Source organism: Drosophila teissieri, chromosome X (genome assembly GCF_016746235.2).
Source record: "Drosophila teissieri strain GT53w chromosome X, Prin_Dtei_1.1, whole genome shotgun sequence".
Classification (NCBI taxonomy): Eukaryota; Metazoa; Arthropoda; class Insecta; order Diptera; family Drosophilidae; genus Drosophila; species Drosophila teissieri.
The window spans coordinates 19,363,858-19,387,165 of NC_053034.1; the positions used below are offsets into that span (position 1 = coordinate 19,363,858).

The following is a 23,308-nucleotide window of genomic DNA, read 5'->3' on the forward strand; positions in this document are numbered from 1 at the left end:
ATCGATTTTCCGATGGTTTCGGTTCGAATCAACCGTTTAGCGAGTGCACCAACCGCACTTAGCGGGCACAACCACCGCAGCGGCAACACAGTGGTGAGTTCGTTTGCCGGTGAACCAGGGCTGGCAGCATGTGTAGCGAAATACTGCACGGCATCTGTGTGTTCCAGTATTCCCAGCCTCCACCCCTGGTAGCCGGCGCCTTGTCGCAAACGAAGCAAACTTGCCGCGTTTTATAGCCAATCACTGGGAAACTGAGAAACTGTCGGAACTGCGCCAAGTACGAGAACTACGAGAACTGAGCGAACTGCAAAGCCAAGTGAAATGGATGGTGAGTGGGGTTGCGGGTGCGTAGGCCGCCAAGCCACTAATGCCCGCCCGTCCACAGGTGTGACCGAGGACATGTGGACGCCGTACAAGCATCTGTACAGCGTTTTCCAGGCGACGGTGTCCAATCCCAGTGGCGTCACCTCGGACCTGGAGCTGTGCCTCAAGAAGTACAAGCACAGCTTCACCAACTTCCTGCGCAATCCGGTGGGTAGACAAAGAGCAGTGATCTCCGATTGCAGACCACTAATCTGTAACCACTAATCTGTAACCACTAATCCAATTGATATCCAAATGCCGGCAGGCCAAGAGCGAGAAGAGCCGCAACTACCTGCGGAATGCGCTGAACGAGGGCGTCCCGCTGCCGGGACAATCGCGAAAGATAAAGCTCTCACAGGACCTGGTGGACGAGGCGCTCATTCTGTCCGACATGTTCGACCTGGACGAGGTGTTCGCCGTGGAGCTGCTATGCACCGCACAGCGCCAGCAGATGCACCATCCCGGCCTGCCCCGCGGCCTTGTGGCGGTGCTGCTCTACTACGATGGACGGAAGGCCATCAGCTGCGCCCTGCGCGACATGTTCCAGACGGTTAGCGGCGTCTCCTGGAGCACCGAGCTGCCCAGGGAGGTGAGTTTCGAAATCGGAGACTGGCTTGTCGGGATTCACTGAGCCGGGTTCTCTCTTTCTCTGCACACAGATCACCTGCCTGGTCACCAACTATGCCCAGAGCCTCGTCGATGACTCCAACATACTGGGACGCCTGCTGGAGCTGCTCGAGGAGATGGACGTCGACAAGGAGGTGGGTTTGTATACGCCATTGCGCTCTCGTAGTGCTGTTGTTACTGTATTTCGTACTTATTTATTTATTATCAAATGTTCTTAGTGCATTATGCTGACCAAAAACCGCGCGTTTGGCTCCAAGAAGCACCAGAACCAGGTGCTGGGTCTGTACGAGGACATTCAACAGGCACTGGCCATGGCCCTCTTCCATTGGTCGGCCCAGCGCGGTCTGCCGCGTCCCATTGCCATCCGGCTGCTGCAGCACCTGGCCAGCCGGAAGACCCACGACGCGGACGGCAACATCGACGACGTGACCCTGATCATGCTGATGGCACTGCTGTATGCGTACGACACATCTGTGCTGCTGGTCAACGAGCACACCAATCCGCACACAGCCCGCCTGCCGATCCTCAGCGATCCGGAGTTCGCCAAGTCCTTCCTGGAGGCGCTGTACGCGCAGAGCAGCTGGCAAACACCGCGCCTGGACGCCATCATAACGTACAGCTTCGGACTCACGCTGGCCAGTCTGCGGCACGCACCTGGGCAGCTTCAGGCCGCCGCCCTCTCGACCATCAACCGCGACGAGATCCTCATCGACGAGGCACTGGGCGCGCAGGTATTCGTCTTCTTCTACCGCCTGCTGCTCGAGAAGGATCTGGTCTACAGGTGAGTGTTGCAACGCACTTGCTAGTTCCCAACTTGGAAGCTAACCATCTATATTAATGACGGCAGCACGGAGTTCATCTACCGCCGCGTCCATCTGCTCATCACGGACTTCATCGACTTCATGAACGCCAAGGTGTCGGAGCTACGCGGCCGGGCGGACGAGTCGGCGCGCACGATCATCAGCTTCCTGAACGAGGGCCTGGAGCCGCCGCCCAACCTGGACTCCAACTTTGAGCTGCTCATGCTGTGCGTGGCCAAGCTGTACGGCGATCCGCGCGTCACCATCAGGCTGTGCAACGAGTACTGGGGTCCCAGCGATCCCACTGGCTCCACGGCGTTCAAGAACACCTCGCGCTCGGTGTCCCTGTTCAAGTTCATCAGCCTGGCCAGCGAGCTGCTGCCACAGACGCTGTTCAAGTCGTACCTCAAGATGATTTCCGGCCTCACACGCACCGAGTTCTCCGCACGCTGCGCCTTCAACATGCTTAAGCTGCCCCAGGTGACCACCGGCGGCAGCTATGCGGTCAGCTGGGACCACTTCTTCACGACACTGGGCCACTACTACAAGTAAGTGTGGCCTAATGGCTTAATCTGGAGTTGAAGATCCATCTCATAATTGCATTTTTAGCTCGATGCGCAACGATTTCAACACCAACATCAGCACGGGCGGCGAGACCATTTACCGCAGCCGATCGACGCCGAGGATCATCACGCAGCGGGAGGCGGAGCACCTGGTGGCCGTAATGGGCATCATACAGGCGGTGGCCGAGCACGACGAGATCTCGCGCATCATGATCTGCGAGCAGGCCAACTGGCAGACGCCGCAGGTGCTGCTGGGCCTGGTGGCGTGCGCCACGCCGCTGCCGCTCAAGGCGGAGATCCTGCACACGCTGGCTGCCCTGGCCAAGTCCAAGGAGACGGCGCGCGTCATCTGGTTCCACCTGGAGGACTCGCAGATAATACCCACTGTGCGCGTGGCCAGCAGCTATGGCCAGTGCAGTTTGTCGGAGGAGATTGAACAAATCGAGAGCCGTTCGGAGCAGTACAACCTGACGCGAGGCGTCCTGCAGCTGCTCTACACCCTGATGACCACCAACATGCCGAAGAGCTTGGGCGTGGGGCCACGGAAGCCCGGCTACGATGGCTACCTCAAGTGCGTGATGAATTCGGTGCTGCTCAAGTTCTACAACCGAGCGTACAAGGATCCCGCCGAGAAGTGGCAGGTTGGCGCCCAGTGCCTGAAACTGCTCTACTACCTACTGGCCACCTACCGGCCGCACGCAACGGACTTTGTGGAGACGCGCGACGAGCATCCCTACCCCGGCTTCCACATCATGATGCAGCTGCAGGTGAAGTCCGATATGCTGCATCTGCTGCTGCGCATCGTGGAGGAGGTGCGTGAGCGGCTGGACGACTACAACCGCTTCCACGGCAAGGAGCTGCTCGAGGAGTGCTCCCTGTACGCACTGCTGCTCCTCGAGGCCGCGCTGGCCAAGCAGAACGCCTTCTTCGAGGCCCACTCGGCGGCCAACTGCCCCATCATGCTGTCCGGCCTGAATCGCATGCTCCTGGATCTGAATCCGCGCACCCGCAAGCCCGATCACGTGCTGAACATCGTCAAGTTTGTGACCTACAACAGCTGGCTGCCGCGACACGCGCTGGCAGCCGTCAAGATCCTGAGTGCGGTCACCCAGCTGCCGAATGTCTCTACCCAGATCCTCAGCATGTACGCCCAGGGCAGCAATGAGAAGCTCGAGATCCGGCAGGGCTTCGTCGAGTGCCTGGAAATGGAGGTGGGCGTAGCCAGGCGCGGCGACGAGTTGCTGGACCAGCTGGCCCTCAACAATCACGTTCCGTATCTGGGCTTCAGCGATGATGTCGACAAGGAGCGCGAGCGGGAGCGGGAGCGGAACGGGGAGCGCGACGAGCAGACGGTGGAACTGCAACTGGAGCTGGAGGCGGAGGAGGCCGCTCTGGAGAGCAAACCGGCCAGCATCGAGCTGCAGCTGAAGGAGGCCATTGTCCAGCTGTTCGAGATGAATCTCAGCCAGCAGATGCCCAACTTTGTGTACTTCCTGCTCGGGGTGGACGTGCTGCGCGACTTCATGGCCAACGGGCGGCAGCACCTGGGCATAGAGATGCACTGCTCGTGCGTGAACTCCGTAGTGCTGTTGCTGGAGAAGTACCTGGATGTGAGTACCATGCGTTTGCATGCATTACCTCTGCGCGTCCACCAACTAACCAATCTCTGATTTTGCAGCAACAGCGCCACAGCGAGAAGTACTGCGAGCACACGGCTAGCATCGTGGAGCGCATTTACCATCTGTTCCACGGACTGTGCGCCAATCGCCGCACCACGGAGACCATACTGCGCTACTTCCGACTGACGTGCAACGACTTCCTGCTGCGGCACCTCCACTCGCTGCCCTTCCGGCAGCATCGCGAGGATCACGTGCTGCACGCCATGAGCCACCTGCTCAACTGCGTCTCCATCGACGTCAAACTGGCGGCCACACACGGCCAGACGACGCGCTACAACCAGCTGTGCGACATCCTGCTAATGGGCAACGGCACGGAGGCGCAGCGCTCATCCCACGGCCTGCCGATGGAGATGGGTCACAGCCTGATAGCCCAGTCGGCGCCGTTCCTCACCATGGATCTGCTACCGGGCGGCGGATCGATAAACACCGTCGGCTCGGGGGCGGCCTCTGCACCTGGCGGCGCTCCAAGTGGTGGGGCCAAAGCCCTGAAGCCGCCGCTGCTGCAGGAGACATCGCAGGGACTGCACGCCACCCGGCTGCTGGACTGCCTCGTCCTGGAGGTGGACACGCTGAGCCAGCCGCAGCTGGAGTTCTTCGACTCGCATCTGACCACCCAGCTGCTGCGCGACTGCGAGGCATCCGCAGAAGCGGGCGCCAGTTCCAGGGCCAACTTGATCAACGTGCGCAAACTGTACGACATTCTCAACGACGAACTGCGCATGGTGCAGAGCACCATTGCCAGCGGCCAGCGCAAGGCCATCTCCACGGAAATCATGCTGCTGCTCAAGCACGCCGTCAACATCAACCGGGTGCGGACGCAGCGCTGCGCCACGCTGGCCTTCATGGGAGCGTGGGGTCAACTGGTGCAGGTGCTCTTCAGCAGCATGCCCGAGGCGGTGCTTCCGGTGACGCTGCGCCGTCAGCACATCATTGACATCGTCGAGAAGGTGCTGATCAAGGTGCAGCCCATTCAGCCCATCATCGAGATCTCCATCCAGGTGAGCGAGACGGTGCTGCTGCTGCTGGCCAATCTGCGCTACTGCTGCTACCAGGTAGAGGACCAGAGCTCCGAGGATCAGGGCGCCGACGAGTCGCTCACCAATGGCAACGGCATCGGCATCGATTCCAAGCTGGGTCTGGCCCAGCGGACCATTGGCAATGGCTCGGATGGCGGAGGTGGAGGCGGACGCGAAATCGGTGCCGGCGGCAACAGCAGCAATCTGCGCTTCATCCTCAAGAACCTCGTCGAGTGGATCATGATCAGCGAGGTGAAGTCGCAGAAGCTGCGCATCAATCTGTACAGTGCGCTGCTGAATTGCCTGCGGATTGCGAAGCGACTGCGCACCGACGAGCAGCTGGAGTACCAGGAGACGTAAGTGCCTCCTCTCTGTCCATTTCCCAACACAGCAACCAGTTGTAGCATCCACCATTTCATTCCAGGCTCATCTCGCGCCAGGAGAGTGCCCGCATGAGCAGCATGGAGGTGCGGCGCGACGACCGCCAGCGACTGAAGGCGATGGCGGCGGAGGTGATTGGCACGTTCGGCGAGAAGCTGATCGACACCATCTGCCATGACGCAGTGACCGGGCACGATGTGTGCCGCATGCTGGCGCTGGCCTGCCTGGACATGATTTCGGAGCTGCACGCGGTGAGCACGCTGTGCGACTTTGTGGCGTCGCGGGGCTACCTCAAGCACATACTGGACAGCCTGGACAAGTCCAGTGAGGCGCTGTGCGGCATTCTGCAGCCCGTGCCGGACCATCTGAGGCCGCTCTACGTGTACGAGTCGCGCATGGCCTTCCTCACGCGCATGGCCAACAGCAATGTGGGCGCCCGTCTCCTCCTCGCCGAGCGGGCGCTGGGCGTGCTGTCCAATATGCGGGTCTACGATCTACAGCCCGACCTCAAGGCCAGCGAGCTAAAGCGTAACGAGCCGCAGGCCTTCCTGCCGGCCATCGATGAGCGCTTCCGGGCGATCCTGCTGCCGGCACTGGCCCTCTGCGATGCCATTGTGAACACGCTGGGATCGCGCAACAACTCCGCCGCCCTGCAGGTGCTCAACTTCCTGTTCGCCCACATCGACATGGTGGAGGCCATGTTGCGCACGGCCACGCCGTTCATGGACCTGGGCCACCTGCAGCAGCTGGCGGTCATCAGCAATCTGTTTGCCCGCACCACCACGCACGAGGTGACCGCGCTGGAGGACAGCCTGGACATGGAGAACGATCTGGAGCTGCGCAATCGTCTCGGCCGCCTGCAGCAGCTGATGATCGTCGTGTTTGGGCGCTTCTGCGTAAGCGAGGCCACCATTCGGCGCATGCTGCAGCAGGATCAGGAGCACAACGACCAGACTGAGGGCTCAAAGACGCTACGCGTCAAGTATTTCCTGGACATTGCCGCCAACGTGTCGCTCTACTGCCGCAACGTGGTCACCAGCCATGTGAAGGACAGCATGACCTCCAAGTACTTGCTGACCACCATGATCAACGATGTGACGCCACTGTGAGTCATCACCCATCACTCTTAATTGGCAATTAATGTATAGCTAATCGAATTAATACACCCTCATTGAAGCACTGGCAAAATGGACAGCAAGAAGCTGACGGCCATCATGCACACCATCCTCAACCAGCTGAAGGGCTCCATCGGCTACTACCTCTCGCAGAAGTCGATCGCCGACAATCTCCTCCAGCAACGCGCCTCCCTGCCCAACATCAGCTTTGGCCCCAACGGTCAGTCCACCTTGCATTGATTCGTTGATATTCGATTCAAATGTTCGTCTGATCATTTCCAACAGGTAAACAAAGCTACATGGAACTGAGCCAGCGACACAACGAGAAGCGCAGCGAACTGATGCAGGCGGTCTTCATCGCCGAGCAGAACCTGTATCTGCTGTGGATCCATCTGGACTTCTATCTGCGCAACGCCATCGTGTACGCCAACGAAAATAGGAACGCCATCAACGAGAGCAACCTGGACAACGGCAACAACGTGTCCGTGCTGAACGCCTCCCAGGACGAGATCCTGCAGCTCAAGCAGCTGCTCATCTCCACCTTCAACGAGACCTTCTGCACGCAGCTAATCACGGCCAGCGAGGACTACACGGTCAAGTGCAAGGGCTTCAACGGCTCGCTGCTGCGCCGCATCAAGGCGCTCGTCCAGTTCGCACCCATCACTGCCAACGGCGACAATTCCACCTACGCCTCGTAGGCGCCGACCATCCGCTATGTTTAGTCTTACATTTCAATAAAACGTGTTGATTTTCCTAAGCAAGTGGTGTTCATAGTCCTGCGAGCGCGGCTATTGCAGATGCATCAGTTTGCACTCGAAAGGTGCTCCTTCTCACTCACTGGCATTGTAGGTCTGTCTCCCTCTAATTCAGTTCTCAGTACTCGCCTATTGCAAAATATAACAATGGAAAACGAGGTGCTCGACTGCCACATACCCCTAACGCAGACAAAGCAAGAACTCAAGGGGTTTGTATCGGTGAACATTTAGAGCTCTTAAGTAAACTCATTATAATCCAACACTCTTTGCCAATCTACACACCCACTTAGCTCAAAATATAACACTAGAAAAGGATCGACTATCAGATAGCCAATGGGAATGCAAAGGAGACGAACCATGTGGGTTAAACTACATATATGTAGAAAGCCCGCCGATAGAGATAGTTTCTACCGGGTTAGGAGTAAAAGAATTGGCGGATATGAAAACATTTGTACATATATTAAAGGTGCGCTCGTCACTTATTTGATACCTCGTGAAGCGCAGTTCTGGCACGTGCATGTGCGTCCCGCAACCCGACCAAGACGTGGTTCCTCTCGCAGTAGTGGTTGTTCTCCTGCTTGTCGAACAGCTCCTTGGCCTCGGCGCAGGTGAAGGGCTCACCGATGATGTCTACCAGGCGCTGCACAACTTTGACATCGACGACGCGCAGCTTGCCGATCATGGTGTCCAAGAAGTCTTGGGTCAAGGCACTGGGCAAGATGAGTGGCGGCCTGGCTCCGTGTAATGGCTCCACTGTGTGTTCAGTTCCACTGCTCAGCCCTGCGCCGCACACCAGCTGGACAGCCCGATGACGCACCCAGTCCGCGTCGTCGTGCAGCAGGAGCAGCACGAGTGCAATGAAGCGTCCGACCAACTCAATGTCCACGTCCGTGATGCCCGCGCCCAGTTGATCCCGGAGGTGATGGCGAGCCAGCAAATCGCACAGCTCCGCAGCCTGATGGCGCAGGTAGACCGGTTGGCCAGGATGGACCAGGCGCTGCGCGTAGTCCAGCACGGGCAGCCAGTGCCTGCGCTCCAGAGTTTTGCTTTCTCCGATCAGCCGTCTCAGGCCGAGCAGCAAGCCCGCCTCCTGGTGGGCGGAGTGCTCCTCTGAGCAGCGCTTGACCAGCTGGTTCAGGTCCAGTTCCGGATCTCGGAGCAGGGGTTGCAAGGCGGCCAGACGGCCGGCCAGCTGAAGGCTCCAGCAGCTGCGCCTTGAGCTCTTCAGCATCTGCAGGACGCTCGAGCGCACAGCCGGAGATTCATACAGTTCCTGGGCGACTTCCTCCCGCTGCTCCTGGCTGAGGGTCTCGAAATATCGGCGAATGTCGCCTGAAAAGTCAAAGTGCTCGATGTCCTGCTCGCTGACCAGCGAGTGCTGCTTGCTTAGGGATCTCTGTAGAAGGATGTACAGCCACAGCTCCACCCTCAGCTCGTCCAGAGCCCACATGGGCTCAGCCAGATCCTCGACGATGTGCAGCACTATGCCCTGGGAGATGCCGCGCAAGCGGTGCAGGTGGAGGCCAAAGATCTGATAGAACCGCTTGGAGATACCCAGCTGCTGGCAACGTCTGTGCACCTCCTTGTGATCCAGCAGGTAAACGGCGCCAATCTGCTCCAGCAGCTGGAAGTCCAGCAAGCCGGGCTCCACGGCATCCTCCATGGCTGCCACCATCACTTCCACCAGCGCACCGAACGCGCACGCGTCGTGCTGCAGGAGCGGAGCTGCCAGCGCGGCGAGCGTGTGCAGCTGCATTCTCGTCAACGAAGGTCGCGTCCAGCGAACCAGGCGGTGCAGGTGCAGCAGCAGAAGCAGTTGGCCGTGCAGCAGATTGGTGTTTAGGTTGAGCGCTTCGTCTTGCCTCTGGAAAAAGGAACTGCTCTGGAGAGGAATTTGAGTGATAGCAGGATGCGAACTCACCTGTAGCCGTAGCTGCAGTGCCTTCAGCTCAATGACGATGCGCCTGATCTCGGCCAGCGCTTGGTCCTGCGTGACAAAGTTGGCCACCACCTGGGCAGCCAGTTCACGTGTCATCAGATCGTGCGAGTGGCAGATACCAATCAGGAAGGGCACAAACTCGCTTAGCTGTGGGAAGCAATACGTTTACATATATGTAGAAAGGCAAGAGAGCATCGAGGGATGCACACAATCCACCTACGTTTAGGGTTGACTCCGCGCCCTCCAGCGACGACGGATACAGCCGGCTGAGCATCAGCAGCATGGCCTCCAGCTGGACCGCCTGCCGCCGCTTACCGCCCGCGTGGTCGCTGCCCCTCGCGCCCGAGTCCATCTGCTCCGACTCGCGCTGCAGGGCGGCGTGGAAATAGTCGAAGAGCTGCGGGTAGCGCGTGAAGAAGATGCGCCCCGTCATCCGGTTGCGCACATGCAGCTCACCGGTCTCCAGGCGGGCGCGCTCCACGCCAAAGACGCGGACGATCAGGGCGGCGAGCAGCAGGGTGGCGCTGTTGCGCTCCGCCCACTCCTCGGCGAGAAGCAGTCCGTCGAGGGCGCATTGGATGCCGCGGGCCATGAACTCGGTGACCAGCTCGGCCAGTTCGCTGCTGCGGAAGAGGGCGCGCATGATGTTGAGGGCGTGGCTGCGGGCGGTGATGCCGGCAGCGCCAGCAGTCCGGCGCTCACACACCTCGAGCAGGCGGTGCATGCAGCGATAGAGGGTGGCATGGGTGCCCAGCTTGAGCTCCGTGCAGACCAGCGCCTGCAGCATGAAGGGCATGCCCGCACTGCGGCGCGTGGCGCACAGACGGGCACCCTTGCCCGCCCACTCCTCCTGCCCACTGACCATCGCCATGGCCTCGTTGACCCACTGGCCGGGCAGCTGATTGAGACGCAGCGACTCGCTGTGCCAGAAGCGGCGGCACAGCATCGTGAATCCCACGTAGGCCTGTTCGAAGGCGCCGCGGTGCTTCGTCTCGGCCAGCAGTTGCAGGAAGTGCTCCCCGATGGCCTCCAGCTGAACGCAGCTGAGCAGGAAGTCGCCCTGCCGCTGCTGCTCCTCCTCCTCCAGCGGCGCCCGCTGGACGAGCTCGCCGAGAATGAGGCACACCTCTTTGCTGCTGCGCCAAGCGCACAACAGTATCATCTGGGGCGTCGTGCGCACCTGCTGCAGTTCCTCGCGGGTCATCTGGCGGTCGAGCACGTTGGTCAGCGGCTGATCCGTCTCCTGGTCGCAGGTTTCGGGCAGGTGGCCTTCGGGAGAAGCGCTGCTGACCACGGGCAGCACCACGCTGCTGACTGCCAGGCAGATGGTCACCAGCTCCTCTATGCACTGCCTCCAGCCAGGCTCCTTCGCCAGTTCCTTGAGCTTGAGCTGCTGCAGCAGATGCCGGCTGGCAAAAAGCAGGCCGTACAAAGGGTTCAGCTTGGCCGCCTCGCCAAGATCCAGCTGGGCGAGGCGCAGGCCCTCCCTCAAGTGCTGCAGGCACCACTGCAATGCCCTGAAGGTAAGCGGCTCGTGGATGGTGTCCCCGTGAGTTGGCGTGGGCAGCGCGCTTTCCGCTATGTTGCCCTTGCAATAGACCTGCAGCTGGAAGGCACCGGTGGCGGAGTCCGATGGCCGCAGCGAGAGCAGCAGCTGGATTATCCCATCCGGTTTGAAGAGGGAGTGCGATTGAAAGGTCTGCAGCAGCTGAGCGGCCAGCACTTTGTTGTGCTCGTAGCTGTCGCCCAAGCATGCCATCAGTGCCTGGGTGGGCAGCTCTATTCCCATCTCGCTGAACGTGATTCCCACCGTCTCGGTTAACTCCAGGCAATCGCGCAGCAAGCGCAGCGACAACCAGCGTCGTCCGTAGTTCGCCGAGGGAAACAGATTCTCCGAGAGCATGCGGATGAGCCGTATCAGGAACTGGAATACCTCCTGGGACGCCGGCGAGCGGCTCTTCCGGTACTCGACCAGGCCGAAATGCACCCTCTTCAGGGCCTTCTGCAGCAGACCGTAGCCTAGCTGCCGCAGGTGGGCACTGGGATTGTTGGCGTTGTGCCGCACATACAGTTCAATGGCACCCATCTGGTCGGCATTCAAGAGTTCGCTGGGACGCGGCGTCTCCACCAAGAAACGCAGCGCTAAAAGGCGCGTGTGGTCGTCCAGTCCGATGAGGGCCAGTTGCACCTCCGCTTTCATACTTTGCAACAGGACCTGCCGCTTGACGCTGAGTTGCCTCACGCCCAGAATCGCCGCCAGCTTGCAGCTAAGCGGTAGCCGATCGTCCGGCAGGAGCAGTTGCGCCAGCCTCGTTGGCTCCAGCTGCACGGCCTGTGCGATCAGCTCTTCAATGACCGGTCGGCGCTTCTCCGGCACGTGGATCGCCGCTAGAAGCTGGCCGAACCACCGGCTCTGCCACTCGGCGAAGGGCTCCGACTTGTGGGCCGATACCATCATGACTAAGAGGGGAACGAAGGAATAAATAAAGGACTTCGGTGTGCATCCCATGAAGCATACTTGCCTTTGAACAGGGCATCCACACCGTCCTCACAGCCCAGATGGCGCGGGAATATGACACCGAACAGCGAGGGACAGTTCTCGATGGACTGGCTGACACCCGCCACCGCGACCAGCTGCTCCAGCGCCAGGCAACTGGCATTGAGGGATGTGGCGCGATCTTCGAACTGACGGTAGACGACTTGAAAGAGCTCCTCCTGACCGGCGGCCTGGGCGTGCTGCAGCACCTGGTGCAGCAGGGCGCTGCTCATGTGGCGCACGGAATCCGTGTCGTTGGAGATGTTCTGCAGGGCGAAGACCTGCAGCTGCGCCAGGATCTGTTCATATAGCAACTTCTGGTCATCGGGAAGATGGGCGTGCATCTCGCCCAGCGATTTGGAGTAAATGAACAGGTGCTTGGAAATGAAGACAAGCAGGTTGGTCACGGTGCTCTTCTGCTCGCCAACGGCCACGATCGTCTTCAGAATGGCCAGTGCTTGTGCAGCGTTTTCCGCATAGTCGGCGGGTCGCAGGACGAGCAGGGCGGCCGTCTGTACGGGAACATCCTGCTCAGCCTGGGGCCGCGAGCAGTCTTCGACGTACGTCTGGAATGTACCAGAGAATCGCGCCAGGTGACCGATCAGCAGGCCGGCAATGGAGCGTACGTCCCACGGAGTGTCCTCGTGGCGAGCCACCTTTTGGGCCACCTCATTCGCCGCGCCTGGAAAGCGCTCATCCTCGGTCAAGTGCAACTGGTCGCTCCACTCGGCCAGCAGGCTAACCAGGAACCGCAGCGCATTTTGCACGTACAGGTACAGCTCGTTGCGGCGCGTTGGCGAGAGTTCCAGCGAAGGGTCACTGTCTTGAAGCAAGGTAATCGTGGAGTCAGCATTGTGCGCCGCTATCATTTACATTAGATTGACCCACCAAATGTCCGTCCAGTAGCGCTCCAGGGCGGTGGTTAGCAGCGGCGCGAACAGATGCACCTGAGTGCCCAGGGCCTCCCTTCCAAAGGGGAAGTTCTGCAGACAGGCATTGGCGGACGCAAAGACATCGTTGGTGCGCTCGTGGCTTACAGGCGGCGTGATCACCGCAAGACTGCTGGCCATCTCGCCGAGCGACTGCTGCAGAGCCTCCAGCAGGAGCTCCCTCGAGTGCCTGTGATGTGGCGCCGCCTTCTGTTTGGCCAGCGCATTGTCCGAGAAGAGTCTGAATGGGATTGTTCATCGGATATAGGACATCGAGTGGGATCATGTGGCTTGAGTTGGCCGAGGGCTCACCGTACTTGGTCAGCTGGTTGCGCACGGCGTGCTTTAGCGGACTGGCCAGCAGGAGATCCGCCAGGAAGCGGGGCACCTTTTCGTGATCCTGCTGCTGGTACTCGTAGAAGACATCCTTGACCACCTGCACCTGCTCCGCACTGCTCTCGGCCGCCGCGAACTGGCGCACAAAGTCATGTGGCGCTGGAAAGACGATTGGATCCTCAGCATTCGTGTACATGGTCACTGGTGGTCACTACGACGTGACCCAAGACTCACCGGTAATCCACGTGTTGGGCAATGGCACAAGGGCGTCGCGCAGCTCCGCAAACCTCTTGGGATGAGCACACAACTTCAAGGCGGCTACGCGCAGGTTCAAATCGTTCATGGTTCTGTCAGGATTGCAGCTAAATAGTAAATAGTAAGCGGTTTAAAATAAGCAACTTTGGTGTTGTCGCTAGAGCTGTGAGCAATTCGATTTCAAAATAGATTTAATCGATGTGCTGAAAGAGCGAAAAAATCGATTTCAGTTTCAGGAAATCGATGCTTTCTCGCCTTTTTACATTTTACATTTACATTTTTTGATTTGACAACAACAGTTATACATTAAATGATTTTTAAGCTGATTTGCCATTTTTTCAATTCAAAGTCGGCTTAATAGATATTTTCCAGAACGGTATCAAAATGAATCGATTCCCAAAAGCTTAGATCGTTTAACACTCTTGTTGCCACCTTTTTTCACAAAGTGGACCTATGTTCCACACCAGTGATGCCAGACTCTTCCACTTAGCAAGTACACGCTCCCCTGCTATCAAATACGTATCGAGGGTACCTATATAATTCGGCGCTGCCAACTTTTCGCTTAGCGGAGTTACGCACCGCGTCATGAGTTGCCATCCATTCACTTTGCCCATTGCACACACCACCAACACAACTTGATCCGATTCTATCGATAGTATCGCATGGGAATCGATCCTAGTTCCACCTCTATTGTGCGTTGGGTTATTTATTTTTTTTCCTGTGATTTGTTTATTGAGTGAGCCCAATACGATGCGATTTTGATGCGCGAATAGAATGTATTTCGGGGCACGGCGCTATCAGTTGCAGATGAAAAACACAATTGGTTTCCAATAGGAAAAGTTTGCATGATGTTTTCGCACGCCAAACGCTCGACGTGTGTGCGTGTGTGTGTGTGTATGTGTGGGGTGTAAGGTGCATTTGTGTGTGTGTGCGTGAGAGGGGGAGGATTCGTAAAAGTGTTTTTCCTCGTTTTCCTGTAACTTATCTCAAACATGCATGTAAGATCATTTGCAAAAGCCCGAAAAGCATCTATGAAAATTCAGAGAAATTCACCTGGCTTGGCCGTTGTGCCTGTGTTTGTGTGTTTTGTGTACGAGCGCTAAAGAGGGTCAGAGAGAGAGAGAGAGGCGTTTCTTTTGTTGATACACCGTGAGTGCATGTGTATGTGTGTGCGCCTCTCAATTTGTGACGAAATGTGTATAAAATGTTTATGTTTATGTTTTTCCCCACCCCCTTTCCGACCCATCACACACGCACACCTCTATGCAAATAGGCGCCGTACAAGTTTGAAGTGAAAAGCGATCGGCAAAAACAAGAAATCCCACCACAAAGTGGCGCAGCAACCACAAATAAATAAAAACATAAATAAAAGTGCGCCCGCCCGAAGGTAGAGGAAAAACAACCTGAATAGGAAGCATCGCAGAACGCTATTAAAAGGTCGGCAGATGGGCGGCCAACGGATTTACGTGCCCTCCGCTGGCCATTCTCATCGTGCTTGTTGTTGTTGTAGCAGCTCCCGTTGCACATGCAGTTGTTGTTGTTGCTGTTGCAGTAGCTGCAGCGGACCAAGGGCCACAGTGCAGTGAGAGCGAGCGAAACGGCAAGCGAGCGCCACTGAAGGTGCGAGCGAGAGGTGAGTGACTTTGACTTTCTAGCGGTTTCTAAACTCGCCTCCCCCCACCAACCCAACGGGACGAAAAGAACGATCGAAAGGAAAATACGAGGAGCAAGAAAAAGAGAGGGAGGAAGACGGGGCGTAGTGGGTGGGAATACAGTGATCACTCACTAGGAATGATCATTTACGACTTCGATATACCCGCTATCAAGTAACCAATTTGGCGTTAGAAAACTACATACAGATTTATTAAAATTGTTGGCCATGTCAAGAGGAATTTAAAAATTGCACGCTTTATCTAATGAAAAATGTTTGACTTTCCGTTTATCCATTACACACTTTTCAACAAATAAAGTATTCCATTTTTTTTATTCGTTAAAAATATATTTTTGAGAATTTTGCGTATATATTTAAATTCGAAAATACATTCTAAAGAGTTTCCCCCCCTGAACTTTTATTAGATTTAAAATAAATAAATGCATTCTTATTTTCTCCTTCCAAACAATAAATAATAATAATAAATAAACGCATTTTTTTTTAACCCATTTAAATTTGATAAAATACATACATTTTTTTGGTAAATATTACTATTATTAATTTACTATATTACAATATGATCCAAAATATGTACTTATCCCAAATATTACATTTTAGCCAATGAAGAGTTTTTAAAGCTCAGAGCTATTTTACCAAACCAAGATTTAGATTTTAAGCTTAATGCTCCATATAAATGAATAAACAATAAAAACTTGGAAATGGAATTCTAATAACTAATTTTAGTTCTCATTTTTCTTATTGGCATACATTAACTAAAATATGTAATTTCGTTGGATATTAACCCAGTAAATTGCCTGTCTAGCATATTTGCGTATCTAAAGCTTTTCAAACTTCTTAAACGTAGATATGTACCTCAATTTTTGAAGGTTAGTAAAGGTCATCAACTGTTCTGCAGTGCAATTAAGTTTTCAACTTACCTGTACTAAATTATTAGATCAGTTTTAAAGCAGCTCCAAGACCAGAATATCATCTTGGAGTTTAGCAAATAAATCGAAACATACGAATTCATTCTTTCATTATAAAATAAGGACAGCAAGTGAACGTTTCTGTATATGCTACTCCATATATTCCATGTTCCAACTGACAGTTTCGAGTTCAGATGCATTCCCTGGCACTCCGCCTCCATTTTCATTTCGTAGCTGGCGCTGCCATTGTTTGTCACGTGCGGCCACTTCAGCTGAATTAGAAGGAACCCAACTGAATACCGTATGCGGAGCAGAAAGGGGGGAAGGGGGGCAAACGAAAGTGAATGGGGAGGCAGCCCCTTGTTTCTTGGTCTCTGCTCGAAATACTTCATTAACCTCCCCCGTCTACCGCTCCTCTTTCCCGCACAGCCCCTTGAAATGGTCTCGAAGAAGCGCTCCAATGCCGCCGAGCGTGTCCAGCGTTCGACGGCGACTGCGGCAGCGGCGGCGGCAGCAGCTGCCGCAGCAGCGACGGCGTCCACGACGCAGGGCAAGAAGCGGCCCGGGAAACAGACGAAGGCCTCCAGCGGCGGCGACGAGGCGGACGACAAGAAGTCTGCCAGCAAGACAGATTCGGCGGCCAAGAAGCCGGCCAAGGATCCCACAGGATCATCGGGATCGCTCACAGCCGCCACTGAGGGTGGTGCTGGAAATGGAGGCGGGAAACCAACGACCTCCACCTCAACATTCTCCACGTCCTCGACGTCTGCCGCGTCCGCAGCCGCTTCCGCTTCCAATAGCTTGAAACTGTCGCCGGAGGAGCGACACGAGGATGGCAAGGCGCGGGCCATAAACAAGATGCTAAAGAGTCTGGATATCAAGATCCACGGCTTCGACAACCTGCTGCCCAGCGGCGAGGAGCGGCTCAACGATGGCGTGCTAAAGTCCTCCATTTCGGAGAACGTCAAGACCAAGTCGCGCGCAGCGGCGGTCAAGGTGATATCCAGCCTGAATCCCGGCAAGATGCCCCCTTTGAAGCGAGTGCGTCCCTCACCGGAGCCAGTTAGGGAAAAAGTTGCCGAGAAGCCGACAGAAAAGGTCCCCGAGAAGGACAAACCCAAGGCGGAGCAGCAGATCACGCCGCCTCCCGCTCCAGAGGAGTCCGCCGCCTCCAAGGTGCCCAAGAAGACGGTGCAGCAGGCCAAGAAGGCCAAGGTGGAGCCATCATCACCACAGGCGACGGCTGCAACGACAACTTCCACAGCCACTTCAGCACCCAGCTCCGTGCCTTCAAAGCACACAACGGCAAAGAATCCTGGCAAGAAATCAGCCCATTCAGAGCAGCTGCCGAAAAAAGAGCTATCCAAGTCGGCCAAAATGGGCAAACCGAAAAAGGAAGCCACCTCGCTGAAGAGCACTTCCCGTTTGCCGGACTCCAATACGGAATCTGTGCAAATGGAGCTGGAGGAGATTGTCAGTACGCCCACGGTGACGCCGACGCCATCGGCCACGCCCACGGCGACACCGACGCCCACAGCAACGCCCACGCTTACGCCAACGCCAACGCCCACAGCCACACGCACAAGAACTCCCACGCCCACGCCCGCACCCACTTCGACTGCCCCATCCACTGCCATGGTGGCGGGCCAACCCGCTCCACCGCCACCACCACCAGGGGGAGCACCGAAACAGCGACCGAAGGTGAAGTACACCAAGACATCGGCGGGATCGAAGGGTCGCGTGCAACAGTCGCTGAACCAGAAGGCACCGTCTGCCTCATGGAGCGGGGCCAAGGACATATACGACTTCAAGTCGGGATCGGAGGACGAGGAGCCGATCAAGATGGTGCTGCCGTCGCTCAAGGAGCTGCGCGAGTTCTCAGATGAGGACAACAAGCCACTAAAGCTGTTCGAGCGACCGGCCGAGAAGACAAAGACCCAGGTGGATGAGGAGGAGCAGCCACTGGTCAAGAAGGAGGAGAAGCCACCGGCCGAGAAGGAGGCGAAGGTGAAGTCCAAGGAGAAGGAAAAGGAAAGAGAAAAGGAAAAAGATGTAGATCCTTTGAACAACGCACAGCAGTCCGAACCAGCAGCCAAGCACACCACCAGCACCACCTCCACCTCCACATCGTCGGGTAAAAAACAAGCCAAGCGTAAGATAGCCACTCCCAATCCCTCCACTGCTGGGCGCAAGAAGAAGCCGGCGGGCAAGGGAAAGGCCGCCGCAGCGAAGGAGCCGCCTCCCAGCGGCAGCTCCGCAGAGAGCAGCTCCTCCGAGGACGAGCGAAAGCTGAGTGCCTACAGTGGGCCCAAGCGCCACCGGATGGCCTCGCTAAATGCGCTGGCCAAGGTGCAGTGCCTGTACGAGAACGAATCCCGGACGGCCCATGAGCTGGGCCTGTCCAAGGCGACGCAGCAGCCACCACGCATCCGCACGCTGGACGGCAGTGATGACGACAACCACAAGGACTCACCGCGTCAAGGGGATACGGACAGGGACAAGGGATCCGTGAGTCCACCGCACACATCGGCGGCTCCACCAGCCGCGCCGAGTGCTCCGCCCAAGGAGGCGGAGCCACGAAGGGAACTGCGTTACGTGCCCGGAGGCAGGGGAGTGGGCAAGCATTGGGAATTCGACAGTGACAGCGAGACCGAAGAACTGCAACTGCAACAGTCCTTGCCGCCGGTCAAGAAGAAGAAGCTGCCCAAGAAGGCGCCGCCCAAGAAGGCCACGCCCAGCGAGACGGAAGCCAAGCGCAAGAAGAAGTCGGTCCAGATCGAGGAGAGCGACGAAGAAGAAGCCAAGGAGAAGGAGAAGGAAAAGGAGAAGCCCAAGCCACCCAAGCAGCTGCCCAAAAAGCGCAAGACGGCCTTCACCGAGGAGCTGATCGGGGACTACAAGGGCATCCTGGCCAGAAAGCGCATGGCCAGCCTGAATGCCAGCGCCATTGTGGCGGCCACCTACGAGGTGGAGCGTCACCTGGACAAGAATTTGGCCAGTGACTGCAGCAGTTTCGAGAGCTACGACGAGCTGGACACCATGCCCACCACCACCAGCAAGGCGTCAGCCGCCGCGATCAAAACGGAGGTGATCCACATCAAAAAGGAGCCGAAAGAGTCCAAGGAATCGCTGCGCGAGCGGGAACGCGAAAGGGAGAGCGAGCGCAGGCGGGAGCGGGATAACGAGCTGAACTCGAACATCGGCAAGATGTCCAGCCACTCGATCGTCGAGGAGAGCAACGACTCCAAGTACTCGAAGGAGACCAAGGAAACCAACACGGACACCACCATTACCACCACTGGCTACCGCGACTCGGCAGCCAGCACCAAGGATGCCAAGGACTGCAGCCGGCCCACCTCCTCGTCAGTCGTCATTGTCCAGGACACGGACGTCACCATCACCGGCGTCTACGTGAACGCCAGCAACGGAGCCGCCCAGGAGGCCTACTGCAAGATGCAGTACCGCGTCCAGTCGAGCGTCACCGAGGAGCGCGTCCTGCGCCCCGGCTCCGTGGAGCCCCCCAAGTCCTACACTCCGCTCAGCGCCCTCTCCAGCATGCTGCCACCGGGAGCCAGTTCCGGACTCAGCGAAGGTAAGTCTATCAATCGTGGCTAACATTCAGTTATCTTTCGAGCAAGTGGGGTTAAAAAAAACTTCATATGTTTTATAATTCCAAGTAGAAAACCTTATCCCATAATTTTATCAATGTTTGTGCTGTCAGAACTCTGAGATACCTATATCGATACCTATGATTTCACCTATTCAAATCACTTGCAAGCCATTCGATTTCCTTTGTGTATCTGTGCCCATTCCTAATGCCCCGATTTCCCTGTGCTCCAACAGCCCACAGTTCGCCGCCGCTGCCTGTCCATGCAGCGCCGACGGGACCACATGTCCTGCTGCCCGGCGAGCACCTGAGCGCCGGCATGTACCACGCCCCCGATCTCGGCCTGCACACGGAGCACGCCCTGCCGGATCACCACGGACCGCCACCGCCCTCGTACGCAGCTGCTGCAGCAGCGGCCGCGGCCGCCGCCGCCTACCACGCCCACCAGCTGGCGCCGGGTGGCGGCGGAGTGCTGCACATGCACCACCAGCACCAGTATGCCGCCCACGCGGCCCACGCACATCACTACCAGCAGGCGGCCGAGTACCACGGCGGCCCGCCCCCGCCACCGCATCACTACGGCGGCCCGCCGCCCCAGGGCCACTATGGACCGCCGCCGGGCGCACCTGTTCCGGTGCCAGTGGCCGTGCCCAACACGGTGACCGTGCCGCCCGAGCGCTGCGACGTGGGCTCTCCGCCGCCGTCCTACCGCGCCAGCGCCTATCCGCCGCCCTCCAGCGTGGGCATGCCGCCGCCCACTTTGGGAGGCGGGTCGAGCGCCTTCTGCGCCCCCAGTCCGCTCCACCACCACCAGCACCAGCACCAGCACCAGCAGCCGGGCCCAGGAGTTGGGCCACCGCATCACGATCCCAGTGGTAAGTGCTCCATGTTCAGTACATTTTATGATGTTATACATATACATGTATGTACAGCATCTTTCTAAGTAGACTTAATCGTTGAACTGTTTGTTTGAGTAAAACAAACTAAAAAGGAAGGCTTTATGGTGCAGAAGCTGTGTTAACCGATTTCAAAGTTGACAAAAGTTGTTTCTTGCTCTGATGTCTTTAAGCCATAACTTTTGTAATAACTTTTTAAATAATTATTTCAATTTATATATTATTGGTATGTCGGTGGAGAAAATAAACAGGTACATGATTGTAGATTCCTATAAGTTATATTATGGGCATATATTTTGTAATTCAAATTTAGTACAATTACATTTATAGTCTTGATTATGTAAATGCATCTGCATTGATAAGGGAACTTTGTAACTTTAGCGTAATCGTTTTGCTGGTAGTTTTTAATTATTTCCCAAACTTGAGAGTCGAAAAATCGATGAGACTTGGCGTTGCCCAGCTCAATTTGTTATAGCCAAGAATCTTCCAGAATCGTCATTGAATTCAATTCAAGCTGAACAATAGGGGGAAAATCTAGTTCTTACCGGCAAAAGTTTGCAGCACAAAATTTCCTCATGCTTTTTTTTTGTCGGAGGAAGTTTAGTTGGGGTTGCGAAAGCAGTCTGTGGCTGGGATTAGTTATTAAATAGGCGCACAGATGTGTGCGGATTGGCGATGTCCTTTTGGCTTCCTTCCTTCCTTTCGCAAGCCCACTGCCTTATACCCTTCGCGCATCTTTCACCTTCGGCGGTCGTCGACAAGATGTATTGCTTACACAGGGGGAAAAAAGGTGTGCATATACAATATGATGTTTATTTCTTAGGCTTTTAAAATTGGTTTTCCAGGTCATACCAATTCTTCAATTTATAATCTCAAATATAAATATCTTGTTGATCTATATTTTCGGAGGAGTTTCATCTTTTTGTTCTGCGAATATCAGAGATACATCAATAATGCTTTCATATTTTTCACAGCATACACTTAGGCGCGCGCCCAAAAGGCCTCTCTTCTATGTATATGTGTGTGTGTGTGTTTGGGTGCACTTGTGGGCCTGTGTTAGTGCTGGCCGCAGTCGGAAACTGTAAGCAGGCAAGCAGCAAACGGAAACGAAATGCAAGCAAAAAGCAAGCCAGCCTGCAGGCAGCGACTGAGAGGAGCCAGCCAACCTCCATTGATGTCATTTACCTTTCGACTAGCGCAGACACAGACACAGATACACCACACTCACACTCACACTCACACGTGCACTAACACACACACGTAGGCAGGGCAGAGTGCATATTACAAAAGTTGCGCTTAAACGCCTAAAAGCGGGCAGCATATTTTTTTTACTTCGCGTTTCTCTCACACGAGATGAAAAAGGGGTGGAATAGGGCGTGCTCTCCGGCTGTTCGCCTTTCGGCGCCAAAAACGTCGCTTATCGATTTTAACTAATATGATCGAAATGCAATCGCTTGTCGTTACAATGTTGCTATTTACAATAGCATTCGGCTGCTATGATCCGAAGTAAATTGAGATTTTGCCTTCTTTTATTTCGCTGATAGAGAAATTCGGGCAAATTTTAAATTGCAAATGGGGTTTCCAATCATGTGGAGAAGATTGATTCGTTTCGCACTCACTCACTCGCTCGCTCGCAGGATCGCTCAATGCCAACTCATTTATTCCGCCCCATTGATTCACACCCAAGGCGCACTCCTCCATCCGAACTCATTAATTATCCACTGTGCACGGCGTCGATGTCGTCGCCTTTGTCGGGTGCATCCTTTAAGTAGGCTACCCGCCCAGTTGGCAGTTGGCAGTGGGTCGGGGAATCGGAGAATCGGAGAATCGGGGCAACGGGCGGTTGGGGCTTTCATTCACATTCACATCCCCATTCACATCTCCATTACCGCTTCCATCTCCGTCGACCCTTTTTCCCTCCCACCACCGCCATTCGTGTCCGCGTGAGTGTTTGTACTTTGCGCTGTGCTGACAGTTAGCACATGTTCTATTTGACGTTCGTTCATCCGTGCGGACACACACACACGCAACGCAGTGCACGCTAGGGTGGACCTGAATTATCGCTTTGTGGTGTTAAAACACAATCGTGTCTGCGGGCAATAGAGCAGTAGAGATGGTATAACATTGCAATTTCTGTAACATATTCATTCATTTAACGAAACAATGATAAAGCTCAAAAATTATAGGAAGCGAAAGACAATGCAATACTGTGGATTTGGTTCCATTTTGTTAAATAAACTTATAGATTTCTAAACTGGAGCCCAGTACTAAAACTGCTGTTAGACGAATCGAATCGAATTGAATTATTAAAATTTCCGTTGAATATATAGCTATTGTTCTCGCTGCATGAAAATAATAACCTATTGGAAAATGGTGCTGCATCGTTTACAACCTAAAGCTCTCCATCTACCAAGGTTCAGCCTAAAGTGCACTGCACACACACACTCACCCTGCATCTGTATGTACGCCAAAGAGAGAGGAAGAGAGTGTGGCCGAATGAGAGAGACTCAAAATCAACTCAAGCCGCCAGAACTGAACTGAACACCCGCCTTTCTTCGGCTGCTGCGTCTCTGTTACCAACGCAGCGATAACAAGCCAGCGAGAGAGCTAGAAAGGATTTGGCGTTTGCCTTTTTGGCCGCGTTTCGTCCGCTTTGTGCCGGCTCTTCTTTGGCTTCTCGGATGGTTCTCCTTGGTTCTCGTTGCGCCTTTTTATTCCGCCACCCGGACGGAATGGACCGTACCGGACAGCCGCCGCCGCCTGTTCCGCCATGTTTCTCGGATTTTTAGTTCGCATTTAGACGTCGACGGCAACGGAGACTGAGAAGCCGAGAAACTGAGAAAGTGCGAGACTGAGCAACTGAGAGACTGAGACTGCGACGGCGATGCCTCAGAAACACTCGAATTCGTGGGTAACGCAGGAAAAATGAAAAGA

General features: G+C 55.7%; 3 protein-coding genes across 5 annotated transcripts in view; 2 read left to right on the top strand and 1 right to left on the bottom strand.

Annotated features, from left to right (window-relative positions):
- The first annotated feature begins 168 nt into the window (after nt 1-168).
- Nucleotides 169-7,302, top strand: LOC122623896 (nuclear pore complex protein Nup205). The gene is made up of 11 exons (XM_043803267.1): nt 169-328; nt 386-531; nt 629-952; nt 1,023-1,124; nt 1,209-1,771; nt 1,838-2,338; nt 2,400-3,963; nt 4,032-5,404; nt 5,473-6,534; nt 6,607-6,764; nt 6,830-7,302. The coding sequence occupies exons 1-11, from the start codon at nt 322-324 to the stop codon at nt 7,240-7,242; spliced, it is 6,213 nt and encodes a 2,070-aa protein (XP_043659202.1). The 5' UTR covers nt 169-321; the 3' UTR covers nt 7,243-7,302.
- Nucleotides 7,303-7,766: 464 nt separating this feature from the next.
- Nucleotides 7,767-13,450, bottom strand: LOC122623282 (thyroid adenoma-associated protein homolog). Of its 2 annotated transcripts, XM_043802333.1 has the most exons (7): nt 13,274-13,450; nt 13,021-13,198; nt 12,663-12,944; nt 11,761-12,593; nt 9,459-11,698; nt 9,221-9,385; nt 7,767-9,163 (listed from the first exon to the last, which is right to left on the bottom strand). In XM_043802333.1, exons 1-7 carry the CDS (start codon nt 13,380-13,382, stop codon nt 7,775-7,777), a joined length of 5,196 nt encoding a protein of 1,731 aa, XP_043658268.1. In that variant the 5' UTR covers nt 13,383-13,450; the 3' UTR covers nt 7,767-7,774. The 2 variants fall into 2 exon arrangements, with proteins under 2 accessions (XP_043658268.1, XP_043658269.1); XM_043802334.1 differs by lacking the exons at nt 7,767-9,163; nt 9,221-9,385; nt 9,459-11,698; nt 11,761-12,593 and having other exon boundaries at nt 12,689-12,944; nt 13,016-13,198.
- A 531-nt stretch (nt 13,451-13,981) lies between these two features.
- The window catches only part of LOC122625163 (AF4/FMR2 family member lilli), a 42,176-nt gene continuing 32,849 nt past the window's right edge, over nt 13,982-23,308 (top strand). For both annotated transcript variants that reach the window (XM_043805110.1, XM_043805112.1), the window contains exons 1-4: nt 13,982-14,030; nt 14,568-14,927; nt 16,301-19,463; nt 19,715-20,353. In XM_043805110.1, the coding sequence (XP_043661045.1) occupies nt 16,310-19,463; nt 19,715-20,353 (3,793 nt within the window). In that variant the 5' untranslated portion in view covers nt 13,982-14,030; nt 14,568-14,927; nt 16,301-16,309. The remainder of the gene's footprint in view (nt 14,031-14,567; nt 14,928-16,300; nt 19,464-19,714; nt 20,354-23,308) is intronic.